The sequence below is a fragment of the Sorex fumeus genome, unplaced genomic scaffold (assembly GCF_029834395.1).
Source record: "Sorex fumeus unplaced genomic scaffold, SorFum_2.1 ptg000064l, whole genome shotgun sequence".
NCBI lineage: Eukaryota > Metazoa > Chordata > Mammalia > Eulipotyphla > Soricidae > Sorex > Sorex fumeus.
Genome location: NW_026606121.1, coordinates 4592623 through 4614800, shown reverse-complemented (window position 1 = coordinate 4614800; position 22178 = coordinate 4592623). Strand labels below are relative to the sequence as shown.

Sequence of the window (22178 nt, the reverse complement as noted above, 5' to 3'; positions counted from 1 at the left end):
TGGGCCTGCAGACTCGCTGAGTCCCCAGTATCTTTTCGTCACCTTTATTCACAGCAGGGTAGGAAAGCCTGAGAAAATGAAAACCCCCATGGAGCTACTGATAGCAGCAGGAGTGCTCGGCGCACCTGTGTGCCTTGTGGCAGGGAGACTCGGGAGGGAGGAAGGGAGCCCACGGAGCCAAGGAGAAACAGCAGCCAGGAAGCTAAAATGTGGCTAGAGCTAGCGGGTAGCAAGTGGGGAGGGCACATGGCTTTGCACATGGCCGACTGGGGTTCCGTCCTGGCACCCTGTATGGTCCCCCAAGCCCTGCCAGGAGTGATTCCCGAGTATAAAGCCAGGAGTGTGGAAATGGGAGTGGAGAAACCATCCATGCTGGAAGCTGGTTCTTCGGAGGAGGGATGGTTGTAAGGAGACATGTCACGACGGATCACGATGGGTCCTGAGGCTCGGGTACAAGGAGCCCCTGCAAGGCTCAGAGGAGGCCCCCACACCAGGACAGAGAGGGCCCCAGGGAGCAACATTTGCTTTGTGCACAGCTGGCTTGGGTTTGATCTGCATCTCATGGTCACCTGAGCACAGAGTTAGGAGTAAGTGTTGAGCATTGTGGAGAGTGGCAAAAACCAACTGGACTACCGCTGCTCCCCCTTGTGAAAAGAACAGTCCAGCACCCCTGGATGTGGGCTTTAAGCAAATGACACTCCACTACTGCACCATGCCCCTCCCCACTGTGCCAGCGCCCCTCGGGAGTGCTCCCACTGACCTCGAGGGACCCCCCAGCTGCTCTGGGAGGCAAGAGCACCCTCCTCTGAGGCTGGTGAGGCTGCCTCTTCTGGGATGGAGTCAGATTCCTGACCTCGAATGGACTTGGTATTTGAGGGAGTGTGTGGTTCTGACTGTCCCCAGTTGGTACACTGCTGTCCCCTCAGCCACAGAGGCCTTCTGGGCCACCTCCCTGGGCATTAGTTCCAAGTCAGCTCTGGCTCCTTCCTCCTGTTCTCCCAGCTTGTCGCCATCCTTGCAAGCTGGCAGCTGGGCTGAGACTCCAGGTGGCGGGTGCAGAGGCCCCCCACCTTCTGCCCTCCCGCCACCCACTCTGCTGGTCACCTGGGCTCCTGGGAAGGGGGAGGTCACCTACCTACCATGGGCGCTGCACCTGCTGGGCCTGGAGTGTACAGGAGGCCTCCCGGGCCACTGCTGAAGAGGATCGAGGTGGGATGGGCATAGGCATCCCGCCCCGGCCAGTGCCCGTGGGAACAGAGGGGACCAGGTGGCTTCTGGGTTCGGTTCATCCAGAACCAGTGCCCTTGCCAGGGATGGGACGGGCTGGGCTACTCCAGGAACCAGGGCAAGTGTGGGAGCCACAGAAACAGAGCAGGGCTGGCGGCGCTGCCATGCTGCCCTCTGCGGGCTGGTGGGCACGTGGGGAGCTCCCGTGTTCCTCCTGGCATAGGCCAGTTTCAGCACCAGAAACCTGCCCGGGGAAAGCAGGGCTCAGAGTTGGCAGCCATGTCACTGGAAATCACTGGCCGCCTCAAAGGCTCCATGCCACCGAGACTTAAACCCGAAAGTTTTGTAACTGCTCTCACGGTGATTCAATAAATTTATAAAAAAATGGAAAAAAATAAAAGGTGGAGTTCATGCCCAATTCAATCAGCTGAGCTAATGGCTGAATAAATAGCAGTACTCCTACATTAAAAAAAAAAAGGCTCCATGCCTGGACATGCGCAGTGGAGATGGGGGAGGCCTCGAGCCTGGAATGGCCAGGGGGAGCCCACGTACAGGATGAGAGGCTGGAGAAGGAGGTCAGCACCAGCCCTGGGGGACAAGCTCCTTCAGCACAGAGTGGCCGCACACTGCCCAGGCCCATGGACATCTGGGTGCCCAGGAGCTCCTGGGGGAAGAGTCTGATGTTGCCTCTGCCCAGCTAGGAGGCCACAGTGCGACAGCTGGCTGGTCCCTTGAGCTCCATGGCCACCTGGGTGTTCAAAGCCCCAGCTCCGGCCCCTTAGCACCCAGGGCCATGGGCAGCTCTCAGCACTGGGCTCTGGCACTTCCCATGGGGGTCAGCCAAACTCAGCTCAGGGGTCACTCCCAATGGGGATTGGGATCCTGTGGGGTGCTGGGGGTTGGGGTCAGCTTGGGCAGGGGAAGCGTCTTGCCAGCTGTACATTCTTTGACTCAGGAGCAACATTGATCCTTCTGGAAGGTTCTGGAAGGAGCTCCCTGGAGAAGATGGGCTCTGGCCCTGCTGCCTTTTGTGAGCAAAGCACAGGTTTGGGCAGTAGACCGGGTGTCACAGGCCGGTGTGGGGGCCTGTTCTGTTGGTGCTGAAATTAGGAACGGGAGCCTGCAGGCAGCATCGCTCCCTATGGTGGGGATGTGCTGGGTCTGGGAACAGTTTTCCCCAAATAAATAAATCCCCTAGCTACTGTTCGGGCACCGTGGAGAACACAGCACACGGCACAACACAACACACAACACACAGGAACATCAACTAGTTTAAGGCCAATTTTAATAGATTGAGAAAAGCCATATTTACAAGCATGTCACCTGCACTGTCATATGAGTTCTGCTGTCAGTTCACATAGCCTGTGCAGACAATGTGTGTGTGTGTGTGTGTGTGTGTGCGTGCACGCGCGCGCGGTGGAGCTCAGCAAGACGTGGGGGAGTGGCCATGATGAGGCCTGGATGCAAGTCTTGAAATCTCGCTGGGCGGAGCCCCTCAACCCCTTGCAGACGCAAAGCTTGGCCTGCACTGGGCATGGACACTGACTTTCCTTCTCGGGACTTTGCCATGCCCCAAATGCATGAGGTGTCCTCAGCACATGAATCAGAGATTGGGCTTTTGGTCACCTGGGCTTGTCCACTGGAGCTGGCCTGAGAGGACGGGGGCAGGCGGACACTTTACACACAGTCACCAAACAGACCCCACATGGACACAGAGACCAGGGACACCCCCAGCCTGGCTGCTCAGTGCAGAAGAGCCCACGAGTCAAATGACCTCTGATCCCAAACGCAGATGGGATGGACCCCCAGACTCCCAGAACTGTGGCTGCCATGCTGGCTTATTTGCTACTTGAGGGGGTCAGCTCTTAGGTACCCCTCCATCAGCACCCCTTTGTCCTCCCCCGATCCCTAGCCCATTGTTGTGAGGAATGGGCTTGCTCAGGAAGCCCACTGAGAATCGCCAGGAACTGCACCAGCTTCAAAGATAGCAGGAGATGGCAGCCACGGCAGGGACCTGCCATCCACTCAGCAGTGACCTCACGCCATCCTTCCTGGAGGCAGGGAGGAGTCGGCCCTGGAGTGCTCTGGCCACGGCCTGAGGCAGTCAGCACCCAGGAAGGTGTGGGCCCCGCTCAGGAGAAACCCACTCTCAGAACCCACTCTCGGAATGGTGCAGTGACCCCACACTTGCAACCTGGCACAGGCGTCAGAGGGAGCCCACAGGACGGGTGCCAGTGCTTTCACCCATCACCCAGCTATGACACAGAGGATGCCCCAGGAACCTGGTGGACTTCAGACTTCCTCCCTGAAACTGTAGGTGCTAGTTCCTAAGGGTTCGGCTGGAAAGGTCAGTTGGGAGGAAGCAAGCTGGGTCCCCAAAGCTGCCAGAGTCTCCCGCAAGGCTCATGGTATATGTGCCCAGGACACATTGTTTGTGTGTGTGTGTGTGTGTGTGTGTGTGTGTGTGTGTGTGTTCAGGAATCTCCTGGGATACGTTATGACACATCTGGTATGTGTATTTAGGCCAGCCTCCTGGGGTATGTATGTGTGTGTGTGTGTATGTACAGGCCAGTCTCCTGGGGGGGGGGGGGGTGTTTGTTCAGGACAGTCTCCTGGGGGGTATGTGTGTGTTCAGGACATCTTCTTGGCACACGTAGACAAAACTAAAGCTCAAATGTGAAACTGGAGTCACAGTGGAGTCCAGTCACTGGCTCTCAGTTGAGGTGAAGCAATTGCTGGCTGTCTGCTCTGAGACACCCGGGGGCCTGAAGTAATGGTCACTGGAGGGTGCCCGGGGAGGCCCTGCTTGATCCACCTCAGACTGCTTCCACTAGGGTTAAGACGACATGACTAACTTATCGCAGAGGGGAAAAATGGCAAGCATAAGAATCCCAGTGCTTTCCCGTAAAGAACAAAGCAAAAACATTGTCCCCACAGCCGGGAAAGGTGGAGCTGGCTCGCAGGTGGGTGGACAGCATCACTAAGAGGAAAATGTCTTGAGAAAGTTTATTGTTACATTTTTGCAATAATAGCAGAGGCACAACTATCTCCTGTTTCTCCATAACATCTCAATACAAAAGACAAGAATTCAAGGTAACAGTGAAATTAAAATAAAAAAATAGAAAAGCCCAAGTTTGGAGATAAAAATGGCTACAACCTGGGTGTACAAAGTTGCGGATGGTTTTTCTCGGCCTAGCAAACACATCTCCTCTCTGCCAAGGGATGGGTCGCAGCTGTCAGTGCCCTGGGGTCACAGCCTCTCCTCACATACAGGCATCGGGTTTGGAAAGTGCAGAGTGAACAGATCAAGACTGTTCAAGGGAAGGGCATCAGACGGGACTGACTCAGACGGACTGTAGGGGGCAGGTCTACTAAGACCCTCGGCTCCAAGCGGCACCAAGGAGTTGACCCCCAGCAACCAAACACCCTCTGTGGCAGGGGGCACCGTGAGCCCTAGAGACTGGCAAGTCAGACCTGGCCAAGAACAGAGGACTCTGGGGCAGGGGCTGAGCCTGGTGTGGGGACTGGCCCCATCAAGTGCTCCTGGCTGACGCTTCCTGGGTCACTCACTTCCTGTTTAGGAAGAGCTGCAGGAAGCAGGAGCAAGACCCTTCCTGCCTCCCAGCACACACGGACAAGTCTGGAGCACCGAGACAGAAGAATTTTGTGCTGTTCCCTCGTTAAGGACACGTGACTCCGCAGCGAGTCGGCACCCGTTCTGGGTCTGCAGCTGCCCCCAGCTGATAATCACTGGGCTCAGTGAAGTGGGCCAGGGCCAGGGGAGAGCACAGCCAGGACGAGGCCCTCGGGCGTGCTGGGGACCTGCGGAAGATTCCGGAGAGCTATAGGGGGAGCCTTTGCTCTCTGGGGGATGCCAGGAAGGGTCCTGGACACCCCGCCTGGGCTTTCCCTGCAGGGAGCAGGCGGCGGGGACTGGCGTGGAAGGCGCGTGTGGCACAGTGAGAGGACCCAGAGTGTGGCGACATACCCGCCAGCACCTGTTGTGAATGCCAGGTGCCACACTGAGGCACGGCTGTCGGAAGGCACAGTGGGTGGCAGCGGGGCAGCCGAGAGGAGGGAAACGTCCAGGGCTTCCTGAAGGACACAGTGAGCGGCAAGGCCCAGGGTCAGGGCGGGGCTCAGCCGGTCCCGGCACTGCCGTGTGTGCACGTGTGCAGTTAGGGCCATGCTTTCTGGACAAGACGGACACGGCCCCGTGGCCGCGTGCGCGGTGCCGGGGGTTCAGTAGTTTGGCGCGTCCTCGGGTTCAGTAGCGGGAATGCACTGGAGGGGCAGCCGCGAGGACGCCCTCACTGCAGCATGATGTCCTTCAGGTTCTCCTGCAGGATGGTGTCCTTGACGGCATGGAACACGAAGCGGATGTTCTCCGTGTCGATGGCGGTGGTGAAGTGGTGGAAGAGCGGCTTGCTGCGGTTGCGCCGCCGCCGGTCAAAGCTCTGCACCAGGAAGCGCTGCACGTCCTCCAGCCGCTGCGGGTCCCCCTTGAAGTCCGGGAAGTGCTTCTTGATGCTGACGCTCTTCACCTTCTCCACCAGCAGGTCCATCTTGTTGAGGAAGAGGATGATGGAGACGTTGAAGAAGAGCTTGTTGTTGACGATGGTCTCGAAGATGTTCATGGACTCCACCAGGCGGTTGGTGCGCCGGTCCTCCATGAGCACCTGGTCGTACTCGCTGGACGACACCATGAACAGGATGGAAGTGATGCCGTCGAAGCACTGGAACCACTTCTGGCGCTGTGAGCGCTGGCCCCCTACGTCCACCATCTTGAAGGGGATCTTCTTGATCACAAAGTCGTGTTCCACGATCCCCTTGGTGGCTTTCCGTGCCAGCAGGATGTCCTGCTTACTGGGGAAGTAATTCTGTCGAGGGGACAGGGGACATGGTCAGGAGGGACAGAGCAGGGAAGGTCAGAGCGCACAGTTCCGTCATGAAGGGCTGGGGCCACCTTTGTTGCTACCCCGAGCAAATTTCATTTCTGAAATTCAGCATCGATACAACCAACACACACGGTCAGAGTGAGTCACACCCACCCTTCCGAGGAGTAAATTGGAACCTACCGTGGGACCGACCTCAAACCTCAACCCCTGCCCTCTTCCTTCGGCTCTGCACGCCCCCTTGCCTTCCAGACACCAGAGCGCACAGCCCGGCAGCCGACACGAGCTGACGGGATGCAGGCAGCCTGCCACCCCACTCCAGTTCACAGACACAGGCTCAGGGGCACAAAGGGAGGCAACAGCCAAAGCCAGACCAGGCCCCGCTGGAGCCGTGTAAGGCCATTCCCCGGGCAGCCTGGGCCGCCGGGCTGCGGACTCCCCCTGAAGTACCAAGGTGAATGGGTGAGTGGGAGAGGCTCAATCCCGAAGAATGATTGAGGCAGATGGAGGAGGCACGGCTGAATTTTTCATGGCGCCAAGGCACCGTGGTATGGTTTTCAGAGCTACACTGACACGTCACCAGTGAAATGACAGACGAAGGGTTTGTCCTTGGGGCTGGGCTGGAAGCGCCGGGGAAGGGCTCTTACAGAAACCCGGCTCACACTTGGCTGTCGCAGGGAATGAAGGTTTGGGAGGACAAGCAGATGGTGCGCACCACACATATGCAGTGTACAGACTTGGACCTGGCCACCAGTGCAGCCCACTTGGCCGGGTCCCTGGGGTCACACCAATGTTCTCCAGCCCAGGACGCAAGGCTGGGCTAAGGGTTAGGGGCTGGGAGGTGGGACCTTACTCACCAGCTGGCCAATCCGGTCCAAGTTATCCAGGAAGTACTTCACGGATTCCCCCTGTGACAAAGGAAAGGCGCAGAACTGAGTCTGGACAAAGGGCCAGCAGGGAGGCAAAGGTGAGCATGCTGTCAGACAAGGACCACGGCAGCGCAAGGTGGGTTTGAGGACAGGCAGACACAGAGCTGGGAGAGTGACCAGCAGCGGACTCTGACACCCGCTCACAGGTGTGGTGGACAGAACAACTGAGCACAGGACATAACAGAGGGCTTTTTTTTTTTCCTTTTTGGGTCACACCCAGTGATGCTCAGGGGTTACTCCTAGCTCATGCACTCAGGAATTATTCCTGGCATTGTTCAGGGGACCATATGGGATGCTGGGAATTGAACTCAGGTCGGCTGAGTGCAAGGCAAATGTCCTACCCACTGTGCTATTGCTCCAGCCCCAACAGAGGGGTTTTGGTTTCGGGGTACATTTGACATTCTTAGGGTTTATCCTGGAGTTGCTTAGCAACCTCTCAGGTGCCACGCAGAAGGCCAGTGCATGACTCACTGTACTACTGCTCGGACTGGCAGAAATAACAAACCTCAAGTGATAAAGCTGAATCAAACGGATGGAGGCTGGAGTGATATCACAGCGCGTAGGGAGTTTGCCTTGAATGCGACTGACCCAGGTTTGATTCCCAGCATCCCATATGGTCCCCTGAGCATGGCCAGGAGTAATTCCTGAGTGTAGAGCTAGGAGTAACTGCTGTGCATCGCCAGATATGACCCAAAAAGAAAAAAAAATCAAATGGGTGAACATTTTAGTCTCAAATAACTTTATTTCTTCTTCGTTTTTTTCCCCTCTTAATTTTCTGGCCACATCCGGTGGTGATCAGAGACCATATGGGATGCTGGGAATTGAACCCAGGTCAGCTGCAAGTTTGGGAAGTGGCCTCCCCTCTGTACTCTCTCTTCAGCCCCAAAACTGATCTTTTTTCAAGTGTACATGAAGTGCTTCCAGGGACAGGCCATATGCTGGTCAGTTCAGTGGAGGTGGCATCTGACCTGGCACTGAGCCACCTGGCGCAGCTGACGACATAATGCACTACTTTGGAAGAACCCCTACTGCAAAAACTACAGAAAGCAAACAAACCCCCCAAATCGATGGAGAAGGAAGTCATACTATGAAATTTTTATGATCACCAAAAGGAAAACCAGAAAATAAAAACCCTCCCAAAAAAAACAACAAAAAATAAAGCTGGAGAAGCCTCAATTATGTGGAGGCCACACCGGGGCCCCGGTCATGGCAGCAACTTGGGCAGGAGTTTAACGTCCCAGAGAGCACGATAACGAAGAGGAAAGCCCCCATTCCATCCCCGGCACACAGGGTGAGACCCCTGAGCATGAGGCCAGGAGCAGCCTCAAAGCATGCCAGGGATCTCAGAGGGTGGAGGCACTTGCCTTGTCTGCTGCTGACCCCAGTTTGATCCTCAGCACTGCAGAGTCCCCTGAGCACAGCCAGGAATGACCCCTGAGCACAGAGGGTGGAGTCGTCCCCAGCACTGCTGATGTGATTCCAAAACAAAAACCAAAAAAGTTGATTAGAGAGGGTCAGAAAATGGGTCTAAATGGAGAAAATGCAAATGGAAAAAAGTTTACTTTAATGTCTGTATTTAAAATGAACACTGATGAAGGGATTGTGAGACACTGGGCACCCAAAATTTAATCATGAATAACTGAGTAACTTAGTAATTCAACTTAAGAAATTAAAGAAATAGAATGGGAACGTTTGGAGATGGTACAGTTGATAGGGTGCTGGCGTTGCACAGAGCTGACCCAGGTTCAATCCCTGACATCCCATATGGTCACCGGGGCATCGACAGGAATAATTCTGGAGTGCAGAGCCAGAAGTAACCCCTGAGCACCACTGAGTATGGCCCCCAAACAAATAAAAAATAAAATGAAAATGAAAATCAGGACACTGAAATTCTACTTGGCTAACAGCTAATTTGTCTACGGGCACACAGTGCAAGTAAAGGAAACAGGCTAGAAAGCCCTGGCAGGGATGGCAGGCAATCCCTGTGAGCAGGATTCTCAGGGTCAAAAGAGGGTCTGTGTGCATGCGTGCACCGGAACCAGGCTAACCAGGCCGCAACAGGCAGCCATGTACGATGGAGGCCACAAGGGAACCGAGTGGCTGTGGCTGGACCTGACTCATAACACCACAATCACTGTCAGATGACAACACAAACTTTGCCACTGACTTCCGAGCTGGACACAGTGGCCACAGAGCCAACGCCCGAGACGGCCTGCAGCCTCTGGGAAGCTTGGCATATACTCCTGACCCTGCACTCACTCACTGTTTCAACTCGCAGCAATGGAACTAGCACAGAACCCGAGATCCATAAAACTAAAGGCGAGAGTAACAGCGTCATTCTGTGCTGCGGAACCTGGCGCTCAGTGGGAGGATGGTGCTCTCTGTGGTGACCAGGGCTCCTGGGCTCTGCACAGTTGCTGCCTGTCCCTGGTCTCCCCAGCACAGCACAGCCGCCCCGAAAGCCGGGGCATGGCATGGACCGAGGCCGTTGGGCTCTTGACGGACAGCCTCTGATTCCCACCGACTCCAAGTCTAAAGGATCAATATTTCCTGGATTAGAAAACTCAAGGCCTAGGCCAGCATCTGTCAGGAGCTGGTGCTTCAGTGAGAGTGATACCAAAGTCCCGGGGCCTTCGGGAATGCCACTCGACACTGCTGACAGTGGCTCTGGCCTTGGCAAACTGACAGGGTCTCAGGGTCCCCAGCCAGGCCAGGCTGCAGAGAAACCCAGGTCCATGGAGTCAAGGGGGCACAGATGCCACCTGCTGGGCTGAGTGCCTGAACCTGAGTGCTCATGGCCACAGGAGCAGTGGCACTGGCCCCGAGGCACAGACTGGCACACGGGAGCGCAGTGAAGCGTGGCATCAGGGCAGTGGGTCTCTACATGTGAACTCTAGAGCCTCAGGGCACCTGGGCTAACTCACTGCCGGCCTTGGTAGTGGAGCGATGGGTACAGACGCGCCCTCGTGTTTAAGACTGTGCCTATTGTTGACACATTTCTGCAGCCGGGGGACATACAGGGCTGACAGGACACGTGAGGATGTGCCACAGGGCACAATGGGCAGGGCACAGGAGACAATAGCTAGACTCTGTTCTGGGGCCTCTTTCCAGACAACCTGCCACATGGTCTGCAGGAGGAACCTCGGCACCACAGAGCCCACACACTGCTGTGTGCCGGGACGATTGTGGGTTGGTGGGGCTGTTGTGTGTGTGTGTGTGTGTGTGTGTGTGACTGCTGTAGGTGGGTGGGGCTGTTGTGTGTGGGACTGTTGTCTCCTTTCTCCTGCCCTTCTGCCACCACGGGATGTACTCGGAGGACAAGCCCTGCTGTCCCTGGTGCCCCGTTTCCAGAGCAACACTGTCTTCAGTCTGAAGCCTGTGCTGTCCCTTTAAGGGTCTGCCTGCCCCCTCGGCCCTCCTTCTGCAGGCGACATTCCCGGGAGCTAAGTTTAGCTGCTCCCTTTCTAATCTGTCCCACGGGCTTCCCAATCTCTGTGCCTTGAGTCCCCAGAGAACTCGTCCCTCCTGCTGCAGATTCTGTTCTGGGGGCTCTCTCCAGACAGCCTGCCACACGGCTGCCTGGCCAGCTGGTGCCACAGTGAAATCCAGATGGACTTGCAGACCCAACACAGACCCCCCCCCTCCCAGCACACACGTGACCAAGAGCAGCTCCTACCCCCCTCACCGCGGAGACTGTGCCAGCCCTAGCCCCCGGGCTCTCCTTCTACGGACCAGCCTGCCAGTGCCACTGCCCAGGTCCCCACGGGAAGGACAAAGGCCACCTCCCCCATGCCTGCGAGGGCCTGTATCAGAGCTGTGCAGGCGCCCTGGAGAAGCACACGGACTGCTGGTGTTGCACAGGCTGAGTCGCCCCCAGCCCTGTGCTTGTGAGCGTGAGGGGAGGAGCAAGGCCCCATGACAGCAGCTGCTGGGGCTGTGGACAGGCTCCACGGCTCATGCTGTGCTCATGTCCGCTCAGACCCACCCTGGCGGCAGGAAGTGAGTGACAGGGACTGGCCAGAAGATCAGTCCACAGCCCTGTCCTCACCACTGTGCCATCTGCTCCCGATGCCCCTAAGCATGCTACAGGAAATGTAGACACCCGGGGCTCGGGGGCCAGAGGAGCAATGGGTCCGGAGGCCAGTCAAGGTCAAGGTGCCCTTCACTCAGTTCCACGCACCCCCAGCCCACAGCCTCCCGGGCTCCCCCACTGATGAATTGAGCCCTCATTGTAGAGACACAGGGCAGCAATGATCCGCACAGCTGGAGGGAGACACAGGGCAGCCTGTGTTCGGGCCTGAGCACACATGGGCAGAGCTCAGGTCGGGCGGGGGGGGGGGGGGCAGAGAGAAGCCCAAGTCTAGCCTGGCTAGAGTGTGAGCGAGGTTGTCCTTTGCCTGGTCTCCCCCAGCCTGAGCCGAAGAAGGCTGGTGGGTGGGGCCAGCTCACTCACAGGGCTGCTCCCCCCATGCCACGGCTGGGCAGCGCCAGGCACCGCGATGACAGAGCAGGACCGCGCGGTACCCGCATCTCTCGTCCGTGTTCCGGAGGCATCTCTTGAGCTGGCGCCCTCAATATGGATTCTTACCTGAAAGGCTGGGCTGTAGTGCTAGCATAGCGGGTAGGGTGTTTGCCTTGCAAGCGGCCAACATGGCCGACCCGAGTTTGATTTCTCTGCCCCTCTCGGAGAGCCCGGCAAGCTACCGAGAGTATCTCGCCTGCATGGCAAAGCCTGGCAAGCTATCCGTGACATATTCGATATGCCAAAAACAACAAGTCTCACAATGGAGACGTTACTGGGCCCGCTGGAGCAAATCGATGAACAACGGGAGGACAGTGACAGTGACCTGAAAGGTTGGTCAGAAAGACCAGGAGGAACCATAGCATTTTCCTTTAGGTTCTGGGAGGTGATGGGGGGCAGGGGGTTAGACTTCAGTGTGTTCACTGCACAGAACCACGCAGAAAGGTGACTGCAGTTCTGGGAACAAACCAGGGCCTCCTTCTCCTCAGCCCTGCTTCTGCCCTGAGGGAGCAGGTTACTTATTCCCGCGCTCCAGGAGCTGCCAGTCCGTCCCTAGGTAGTCACGAATGCATGCAAAGAAAATGTCAGGTCGCCGCTGGGGCCTCCTCACAGAGCGAAGACAGCTGCCCCCTAGGACCTCCCCATGAAGGACGCCTTTAGAAGGTGTCCGTGAACTGCTTCTCACAGATGCTTCTCTCGGACAAAACAAGTTTGCTCGGTATTTGGGAAATCCCCCCACCCAGACAAGCAGATTCCATGTCCAGTGTGGCCAAGCAGGAAGGGGACAGCATGGGGGCCGGAAGGCCAGGCTCCTCCTCCCTCCCTCCACCAGAACCCCCCCCCCCCCCCCCCCCCCCCCGCCCAGGTTTAAGGTGCCACCCGGAGGGGCTCCTGGCTCTTGCATCAATCAGCTTAGGGAAGGTGGGAGGTGCGCTCCCTGATGCTGAAAGCCCCAAAGTTCAAAGCATAGCGCTCTCCTCTGCCCTTGGAAACTGCTGCCAACACCACTCTCAGCAGCCCCTGCAGGATGAAGAGATGCTGCAGGGACCAGTGGGGACACGCTAACCTAGGCCACCCCCAGAGCGGGTCCCAAAGGCTACTTTAGTTACTGGCCGCTTCCACCATGTCTCTGGAGACAGGGCCGGGCTGGGGCCGGGGCATGAGGGAGCGTGCTGGGATGAGGGCGCCCGGGACGTGCTGATGCTAGCACCAGGCTCACTTCAGAGAAGCTGCCCAGAGGGGAAGAGTGTCTATGAAATCAAGCTCACGTTCAGGAATGGCCCCGTGTGCTCATGCTGAGAGGTAATCACCCACCCCGTAACTTCAGGGCAGCTCCAGTTAGCAGGCCTGTTAAAGGGCCGTTTCACCTTTATTAAACCACAGTTATGTAACGAAATAGCAGCAGAAGTCAGACAGACCGGATGTCAATTAAAGGGAGCCCGGGTTAATACCCCTGCATGTCGGGCAGGCCCCTGCACGCTCCTCTGAGCAAGACTGGATAGGAAAGCACTGCCGGGAGGCCTGGGGCCTGCACACAGCCGCGAGGCTGCTTCTCGAGACCGGAGGGGCTGCAGCCCTTGTTTTTTCTCCACCCACCACTAAAAGTCAACCCACAAGGAACAAGCTATCAGCCAAGTGTGCATGGTGCCCCCCACAGAAATGGGGAAGGCTGTTCCACAACAACTCCCTGAGGTACCTGGCACCTGACGGGAAGAACAGTGCAGGGTCCACATCTCAGTTATCTCAGTTTGGAGGAAGAGATGAGGAACAGGAATAGAGGGAAGAAAATCTGTGGTGAGGGGGCTAGAGCAATAGCACAGCGGGGTAGGGTGTTTGCATTGCATGCAGCTGACCGGGGTTCTATTCCCAGCTTTCCATATGGTCCCCTGAGCACCACCAGGAGTAATTCCTGAGTGCAAAGCCAGGAGTAACCCCTGAGCATCGCAGGGTGTGACACAAAAAGCAAAAAAAAAAAAAAAAGTCTGGGGAGGAGAGGCAACAGGAAGGATAAGAAACACTGTCAGGCAGATGTCCCCTGTAAGAGATAATCACATTCTGAGAACTCTCAGCAAGCTTGAAACGATCTCCAAAGAGAAGGTCAAAAAATGATCACCTGCCACTTCCGGTTACCCAGATGCCGGTGTGGTGCCTGTTCCGAAAGCCTGTTGGGGTCACTGAGAAGGGCAGGAGGTGCTGGGAACAGAGGAACCCTGGGAATCAGACACACCAGCCTGGGCCCTGCTGGGTGGGCCCCACCCCAGGAGTCTCAGAGGGGCCTTCCTGCTTCTGCCCCCCGCGTACTCGCCGGGTCCTTCATATGGCCTGGACACAAACCCTCCCCACATTCCATTCCAAGTCTCTTAATAGTATTTTGGAAGCAGAAGATTTTAATCTTTGGATTCGGAGTTGTATTTAATTTTGCTTAAAGAAACTGAAGTGAAATTGATTTAATTGAGCAGACGGTAACACTGGACTCTGTTGTACACAGCAGGGATCGCTGTGCCGATGCCACACTATCTGTGAGCCTTGAGATCGGGCTGTTACTGTTCTTTGTTATTCTTTTCCAGAGTTCCTTGGCTGTTCTGTACTCTCCATGAAACGGCTGCCCTCCTGACCCAAGCTTCTCTCTGCTGGCACTGGACACAGATCTCCCTGAGTTTCCAGGGTACAAACATTCTCACTGTAGTTTGGGGGCCACAGTCAGACTGGGCCTTGACTTAGTGCAGAAGAATTCCCTCTCAAATATGTTGCCAAAATGCTAACTTGAATGAAATTCAGCAAAATGTGTGCGCCTAATAATCTTCAAGTCTGAACAGTCTTGCTAGCTGCAGAGTTCTAATCTGGGGCCTCTTGGTGGGTTTCTCCAGAGCTGGCTGGAAGCTTCTGTTCCCTCGTCAGTGGGAGCCGGAGGAGCCGGTCAGGGCCTGTGCCAGAGAACCCTGGTTCCTGGTAGGAACATGAAGTCGAGCGGAGGCCGCCCCCACCTCACAGGTTAGGAAATCCTGGGAGACCAAGGCTGCTGAGGGAAATGACTGGCTCCATGGTGAAGGAAAGAAAATTTTCCGTAGTCCCAGGAGCTAGCTAGCGTCCAACATTCTACCCCGTGACACTCGGACTCACAGGAGCCAGGAAGGGAACCATTTCGGTGGCTTACGGGGCGAGCCTGGCGTTAAGACCAGTTGAATCGGTGAGCCCTGAGGCCCACCGCACACGGCCCTCATGCGCTTCCTGCCATGACTACCTGGGCAAGCCCGGCTCGGTGGTGCCAAGTACATTCAGTTGGGACACAAAATGTCAGTGTTCCCCCAAAGAACAAAAACTCCTTAGCTGGCACCCCAACTCCGCCCCCAATGCCCACCTGTCCCCGTCATGTCTCTCTTCTCTCAGAACTGGTACACAGCAGTGGCCTTTCGTGCTCACTCAGCCTGGTATCCTTGCACTTCCTTCCCCCGGCTCGATCCTCACTTTCGTCTGGAGGCTGACTGTGCAGGTGACGTCTGGGTACTGTCCACCTGCTGATGGACACTGGCAGCCGTAAGTGTGGCTCGGAGCATGGACCTGCCTTCAGTTCTTCAGATCAGTGGCTTCCAACCCAGCAGAGCCTAATTTATTCTAAGAGTTTCATGGTTTGAACTGTCAGGTAAGGTCCTCCATCCTTTTCGGTTTTGCTTTTTGGGCCACTCCCTAGTTTGGTTCAGGGTTGTTCCTAGTGGAGTTCAGGGCTTGCCTTTGACTCTGAACTCAGGGGTCACCTTTGGCAGGTTCTGGGGACCATAGAGATGCGGGGGATAGAACCTGTGCTGTCATTTGCAAGGTCAGAGCCCTGCCTGCTGTATTATCTCTATGGCCCTCAGGACTGTGAGCTGTTTCATAGTTGGTGAAAGATAATTGTCCATCTGAAACTCCAGAGGCTGAAGAGGCAGAGAAGTGCTGTGTGAGGCCTGGACTCCACCCTGAGCACGTCACCCCACTCACCTCAAGGATCTCTGGGTATGGTCCCCACTGAAAGTCATTAGGGAAACTGCCGCTGTTTGGTGCTTACATAAGCCTCACAAACATAAGGGCAACTGTTCTTAGGACTCAAAAACCAGCTGTTGGTTTGTTTCAAATTTGGTCCGCGAATTCTTCACTTCTCTATCTGTCCTGTGGGCTGGGTCTGGAGCTGAGAAACACGCAGAGTCTGGAAAGTGAGAGAGTACAGACACCGCAGACGGCCCTCCTGCACACGCTGCGGCAGAGCTGGCACCAACGTGTGTGCACAAGTCTTTGGAGAGACGTTTCCCTTCCTCACCAGTAAACACCGAGCAGCAGACAAGTGAGTGACAACCTCACACGCGCCCACGCACTCCCCAAACCCCTTGCACAGTTACTCCCGCACCTGGGAGCCCCAGTCCACACCCACTCTGCAGGGGGCCGCCAGCCAGCTGAGGGCTGAGAACCAGTTCCTGTATTCATTTTATGTCTTTGTTTAAATCCTTTGTCCAAAATCAAGTTAAAATATTTGTTGATTTACTGAATTTTCAGACTTCTTTATGGATACAAATCTTTGATCAGCTATAAACCGACACATATTTCATTTCCATTCTCTTAATGGTCTTTTGAAAAAAAAAAAGATTTTAATCCTTGGACTCGTGAGTTTAATTTTAGTTAAATAAACTGAAGCAAAAATCGATCTAATTCAGCAGATGGTAATTCTGAACTCCATGCCATTATACACAGTAGGAATCACTATGCTAATGTCACGGTTTCCGATGATCAAAAGTGTAGTCTTGAAATCAGGCTGTTACTGATTTTACTCTGCTGCTCTTTTTCAAAGTTCTTATGACTGAGAGCTCCATGAGCCAGCCACATACTTGCATACAGGACCCCCTTGGGTCTCAGCACAGCGTGGTCCCCCGAGCACCACTAGGAGTGACCTTCAGGCTCCATGACAGTAGACAGAACAGCACTGGGTGTGACACTATTCCTCCAAAACAAAACAAAACCAACCCCAATCCTCCTCCCACCCAAACAAAAATTAACAAAATTCTCCCCCAATGTCTGCTTCTACGAAAAGGCTGAGGAAGGAGCACTGGGGCCTCTCCAGATTGCTCAGGGAGTAAGGGATACTGGCGATATGGAGACTCAGGAGAGCCAGAATTCTTATTTATTGTTTTATTTATTTGCTTTTCTTTTTTTGCTTTTTGGGTCACACCTGGCGATGCTCAGGGGTTACTTCTGGCGTTGAACTCAGGAATTATTCCTGGTGGTGCTCAGGGGACCATATGGGATGCTGGGAATTGAACCTGGGTCAGCTTCGTGCAAGGCAAATGTCCTACCCACTGTGCTATCGCTCCAGCCCCTTATTTGCTTTTTTATTGGGGGGGGGGTGCATACTTAGCTGTGCTCAGGGATCACTCCTGGTGGGGCTTGAGGAAGCATATGTGGTGCTGGGGATTGAACTTGGGTCAGCTGTGTGCAAGGCAAATGCCCTCCCTGCTGTACTATCTCTCCAGCTCCCCAGAACCTCTGCAGTGATAGAAGCGGAGGTCAGTAAAGTGGTTCGCTGGACGTGCCGCCTCCACAGAGAAGCGAAGGTGAGGCGGTTCAGTGAAGGCAAGTGAGGTGGTTTAGAGGACATGCCTATTCTACACTAGCCCTGGGTCTGTGTCTGCACACACAGATGCTCTAATGGTCTTGTCACAGCTCTTGCATCTATCCTGGGAGCTGATTGACATTCTGCCACAGGACTCTTTCCTCTTTGTTTCTGGGCTAAAGTCACTCTTCTTTCTAGGTCACCTTTGCGCATTTATCAAATCACAACTGCCCTTTCACACACCGTCACTGCTGCTTTATATAGCGATGGTGTTAGAAGGAAACGGCACAAAAGGGAAGTTACAACTGAACTGGTCAGAGGCAGGCAGGGGGCGAGCAGGTGATCCAGAGTGCTGGATGGGTTGTGGGCCAGCCTGGCTGGAGGGCGCCCCTTCTTTATGCGTATGGAGCCTGTGCTGAGCGCCCCACTGGGCACACTGCTTGCAGCTTGATTGTAATCAAGTACAGACACAGCCTTTCCCGAGCCCGGCAAGCAGAGTCCCACCTCATCCATTGTCCTGCTGATGTTTTTCGGATCACCTGGCTTCCAGTATGACAATGCTACTGTGAGAGGTGAGTCTGTCTTCGTCTGCCAGCAAGGATGGGACCATGGGACAAGCTCCTGGCCCTCCACACCTGTGGTGCCCCTGCTGACCGCTGAGTGGGAGTTGTGCTTCCTTTTCTCGCATTCCTGTTTTAAGCCCAGGACCCATTTTTCTGTGCAGTTGTGAATTTTGTACGGATTTTAGAAGTACTTTAAATATTCTGAATTTTTCTAAGCTGGGTTCAGGTGAATAAGTCTTACCTCCTCTAGCTGGTGTTGTTTTGGACAAACTGAACTTCTTAATTTGATGGTAGTTAAATGGCTCATCTGGCACCCCATAAGGTAACCCTGAGCCCCACCTGGCTGACCTCTGAATGCAGAGCCAGGAGTGATCTTTGAGCACCACCAGGTGTGGCTCAAAACCCAAAAAACAAAGAAACAAGTAAGAAATCCTTGCTTACACCAGGTCAAAAAGAAGATTCTCTAAGAGTGTTCTATAAGTTACCTCATCTTGCTTCCATGTTCAGGTCTAGCTTGACATTGGTATGTGATTCAATGGGCATGATGCCACTGTCCTTCATGTGGTTCTGCCAGCTCCCTTCCTGGCTCTGTACCCCCTCTGTACGGAGAATTTTATTTATTTGCTTTTTGGGTCACACCTCGTGATGCACAGGGGTTACTCCTGGCTCTGCACTCAGAAATCACCCTTGGCGGTGCTCAGGGGACCATATGGGATGCTGGAAATCAAACCCGGGTCGGCCGCGTGCAAGGCAAACACCCTACTCGCTGTGCTATCACTCCAGCCCCTGTATGGAGAATTTTAGAATCTGGAAATAGCCCGAGTGTCCAAGAACAGATGACTGGGTTAAGAAACTGGGGCTGTAGAGCTAGGACAGCTAGGGGAAGGCTCGCACATGGCTGACTCAAGGTTCAATCCCTGGGACCACGTTTGGTCTCCTGAGCCCTGCCAGGAGTAACCCCTGGGTTAGTTAGTTAGTCAGTAGTGAGCACAGATGGGTGTGCCCCAAAACCAAAAAGAAACTGTGGTACATGTACACAATGGAATACACCTCAGTTGGATGAAATTATGCGAGCTGCCACTGCTTGGATGGAGCTGAGCGAAGGCAGCAAGGAGAAGGAAGAAAGAGAATGACTCTACTCTCCCAGGGAAAACTAGAACCTGACAACCGGTTCTGCTGCTCTCCAGGACTAAGTTTCTTATGGCGGGAGCTAGTGGGAGTTTGAGGTGAGGGGACCCAGACAGTGATGGAGGGAAGCTGCCACTCTGATGGGGTGTAGTGTCGGAAAGTTGTCCGCATGAAATTCCTCAACAGTATTGTAAATCAGGGCGACTAAAACAAAAACACAGAAACGTCAACAGTTAACAATCATGCTACCTAAACTACAGGAAGCGTTTTAGTCAAGAAATAAATAATAAATCTTAGTATCAGACAGCTGCGCTGGGAAGGGCAGGGGTAAACATCCTGGTCTGTGCACACACACAGCCGTCTTTATTGCATATCCTTCTCTACAAGGCCTTTCAACATGTGAGATCAGTCTTAGCTTGGGGCCCACACAGAGAAGCCACATGAAAGGCCAGCCCCCAGGCTGTGATTTGCTGACCTCTGTGACAGATCGAGTCCTCCCGCTCTCTTCTTCTTCAAAAGTAGTTTGACATCACCAGTGCTCAGGGGAATGCAAATCAAAACCGCAGTGCGAAAAAGAAAACACAACTGAAGGAATCATACTTCCGATTCCAGAAGTTACCACAAAGCGACAGTCAAGAAAGTGAGTAACCGGCCCAAGGACAGACACAGACCAGGGGACTAGAACCTAGAGTCCAGAGATAACCCCACAAGGATATCAAAAAGACTTTCGACAGGGTGCCAAGACCATTTTGGGGAACAAGCAGATGTTCATAGGGTGATCCTGTGAATCGCCCAGTGCAGAAAGGCGACATGGGCCCTATCTCTCTCCATGGAGCATCACGTGGGCAAACCTCTGACAGCAGAGAACTGCGTGGCCAGAAGGATAGCTGCCTGAATGGCACTTGGTGGCGGGTTCTTACATTCAGCACCAGAAGCAGGACCAACAAGAGAAGGCCATACTCAGTGACCATCCCCCTCCTCGGGTTTCTGGTCCCCACTGGAGTCAGCTTCTTTAGCTGGGAGAGTGTGTTCCCCCAGACGCCATGTGCTCTTCTGGGCTCTGATGGAAGCTTCTGGTCTTCATGGCCCTGTGCTGCTCGGGACGCCTGCCTGGATGCAGGCACAGTCTCCATCCACCTTACTCAGGGCCCACCAGGCTTCTGCCTATGGGACTAGACAGGTTTTGCCCTGTCTCCAGTTCTTTCAGCTCTCTGAAATTCTTGGTTTTTTTTTTTTCCCTGTTTTTTTGTTTACCCTTTTTGGTCACACTAGCAATGTTTGAGGGACCATCTGGGGTGCTGGGGATTAAACCTGGATCGCCTTATCACTCTGGGCCCTGGAACTCTCGTTGTCATCCATTAGAATCCCAATAGCCCTTGGCCTATTGTCACCACCTAAGGTCACTGTTCGAGACTCTTGGTAGTCCTGGCTGGCCAATGTCTCTCAGACTGGGCTGAAACTATCTATTACTATCTAATATTTTTTTTATTTTTCAAGTATCTAAGTTTAGTCATTTCAAAGTACGTGTCTGAGGCGCCTGCCTGAAGATGGAGGCTGTTTCTCTTGATGCCTCAGTCTTTGGCCCTCTAGCTCTCTGGGATAACTCCTACTCTTAATGACGACCTGGTGGGGAATTTCCAGGGTTCAGGACTTAAGTCTTTTTTCAGGGAGCTCCCATTCACTTCTACCAGGACTGTGGGTACACTGTGAGCTCTTTGCACTAACTTCACTTGTCTGAGCAGAGGCCAGAACCCCCTCAAATCTGAGTTAGATTCTATCAGATTCAGTGCATTGAGCTTTCTTGTATTGAGCTTTGAGCTTTTTTCTTGCATTGAGCTTTTTTGTGAATCTGGGCCCACGGTGCTCCCGAGGCCCACAGCTGCAGCCTGCCTGGGGCTCCACACAGCATACGCCCTCTGGCCGGGTCCCACACCAACTCCTGGGGCTGACAAGGAGCTCACTCCAGCTTGGCTCTGCATTTCCAGGACTTTCTTTTTTTTTTTTCTTTTTGGGTCACACCCGGCAACGCACAGGGGTCATTCCTGGCTCTGCACTCAGGAATCACTCCTGGCGGTGCTCAGGGGACCATATGGGATGCTGGAAATTAAACCCGGGTCAGCTGCATGCAAGGCAAATGCCCTACCTGCTCTGCTATTGCTCCAGTCCCTCCAGGATCTTCTTTCCCCTCTCACTCATTTTGTACTCTGGACCCCCGAGTGCTCACTCATGTAGACTCCAGCCCTTGACACCTCTCAACAAAGGATGGACAATACACTACAGTTTCCCTCATCCATCACTTGCTTATAATTATTTTTTTGGTTTTGGGGCCATACTGGCAGTGCTAAGGGCTGACTCCTGGCTCTGCACTCAGGCATCACTCCTGGCAGTGCTCAGAGGACTATGTGGGATGTCGGGGAGCGAAACCAGGTCGGCCGCGTGTAAGACAAACACCCTCTGCGTCAAATGCATTGAACTTCATTATCCCGCAGAGGCACAGCTCATGAGTATATGCCACCAGTGAAGACTGACGAGAGGAACGGGCAGAGCCAGGAACCACAGGGACACTTAGGGGTTTCAGCAGGGCAGAACCCGGTTTCCAGATTCTGTGTCCTGCAGCGAGAGCCATGAGCAACCAGGCGTCGGGCTCAGGCTTCCCCTGGACACAGCACAGCCAACAGGCAGACTCTGGGTTCCTGCCTTTAAGTGGTAGGTGGGTGGGTGGCACAGTTGTTAGCTTTGCCCCTTCCCACAAGGTTCTAGGCCCAGACTCCAGCAGCAGCATTTGGTCGCAGGGTTTCACAGGCCCAAATTTCATTCATTCTTTATCACTACTTTAAAGTCTTTTCTTTTAAAAAAAGACTGTGACTGGTAATGCTAGGAATGACACGTTCACGCTAACCCCTGCCTTCCTTTCCACTGCAGTTTCAGGAGACAGATTCCCCATCACAGTCGACATTCCTGACCTATCGGGAGACAAAGATAAAGTGACACATTCTTCCTGTGTGGAGGTCACCAGCCCTGGGCATGCTCAGAAACAGGCCAATATCGCGAGTGACAGGGTGCTCTGATGCAACACTCCCCAGACGAAAGGCTCACAGTCGAGCTGCGTCAGTGGTAGCAGGAGTGAGGCTGGAGAGGAAAAGCTGCAACTAGCACACTGTGTGCCGGTGATGGAGCAGCTCAGCACAGGGGAGCACGGCAGCACACGTGCGTTCCCAGGCACACAGGATCCAACAGCACATATGTGTTCCTGGCACACAGGAGCCACAGCACATGTGTTCCTGGCACACAGGAACCATGGCACATGTGTTCCTGGCACACAGGAGCCACAGCACATGT

General features: G+C 54.5%; 1 protein-coding gene across 1 annotated transcript in view; it reads right to left on the bottom strand.

Annotated features, from left to right (window-relative positions):
- Positions 1 to 4208: 4208 nt before the first annotated feature.
- The window catches only part of GNA12 (G protein subunit alpha 12), a 46798-nt gene continuing 28828 nt past the window's right edge, over positions 4209 to 22178 (bottom strand). The window contains exons 3-4 of the mRNA XM_056128422.1: positions 6980 to 7030; positions 4209 to 6107 (exon numbers count right to left, since the gene is read on the bottom strand). Of these exons, the coding sequence (XP_055984397.1) occupies positions 5538 to 6107; positions 6980 to 7030 (621 nt within the window). The 3' untranslated portion in view covers positions 4209 to 5537. The remainder of the gene's footprint in view (positions 6108 to 6979; positions 7031 to 22178) is intronic.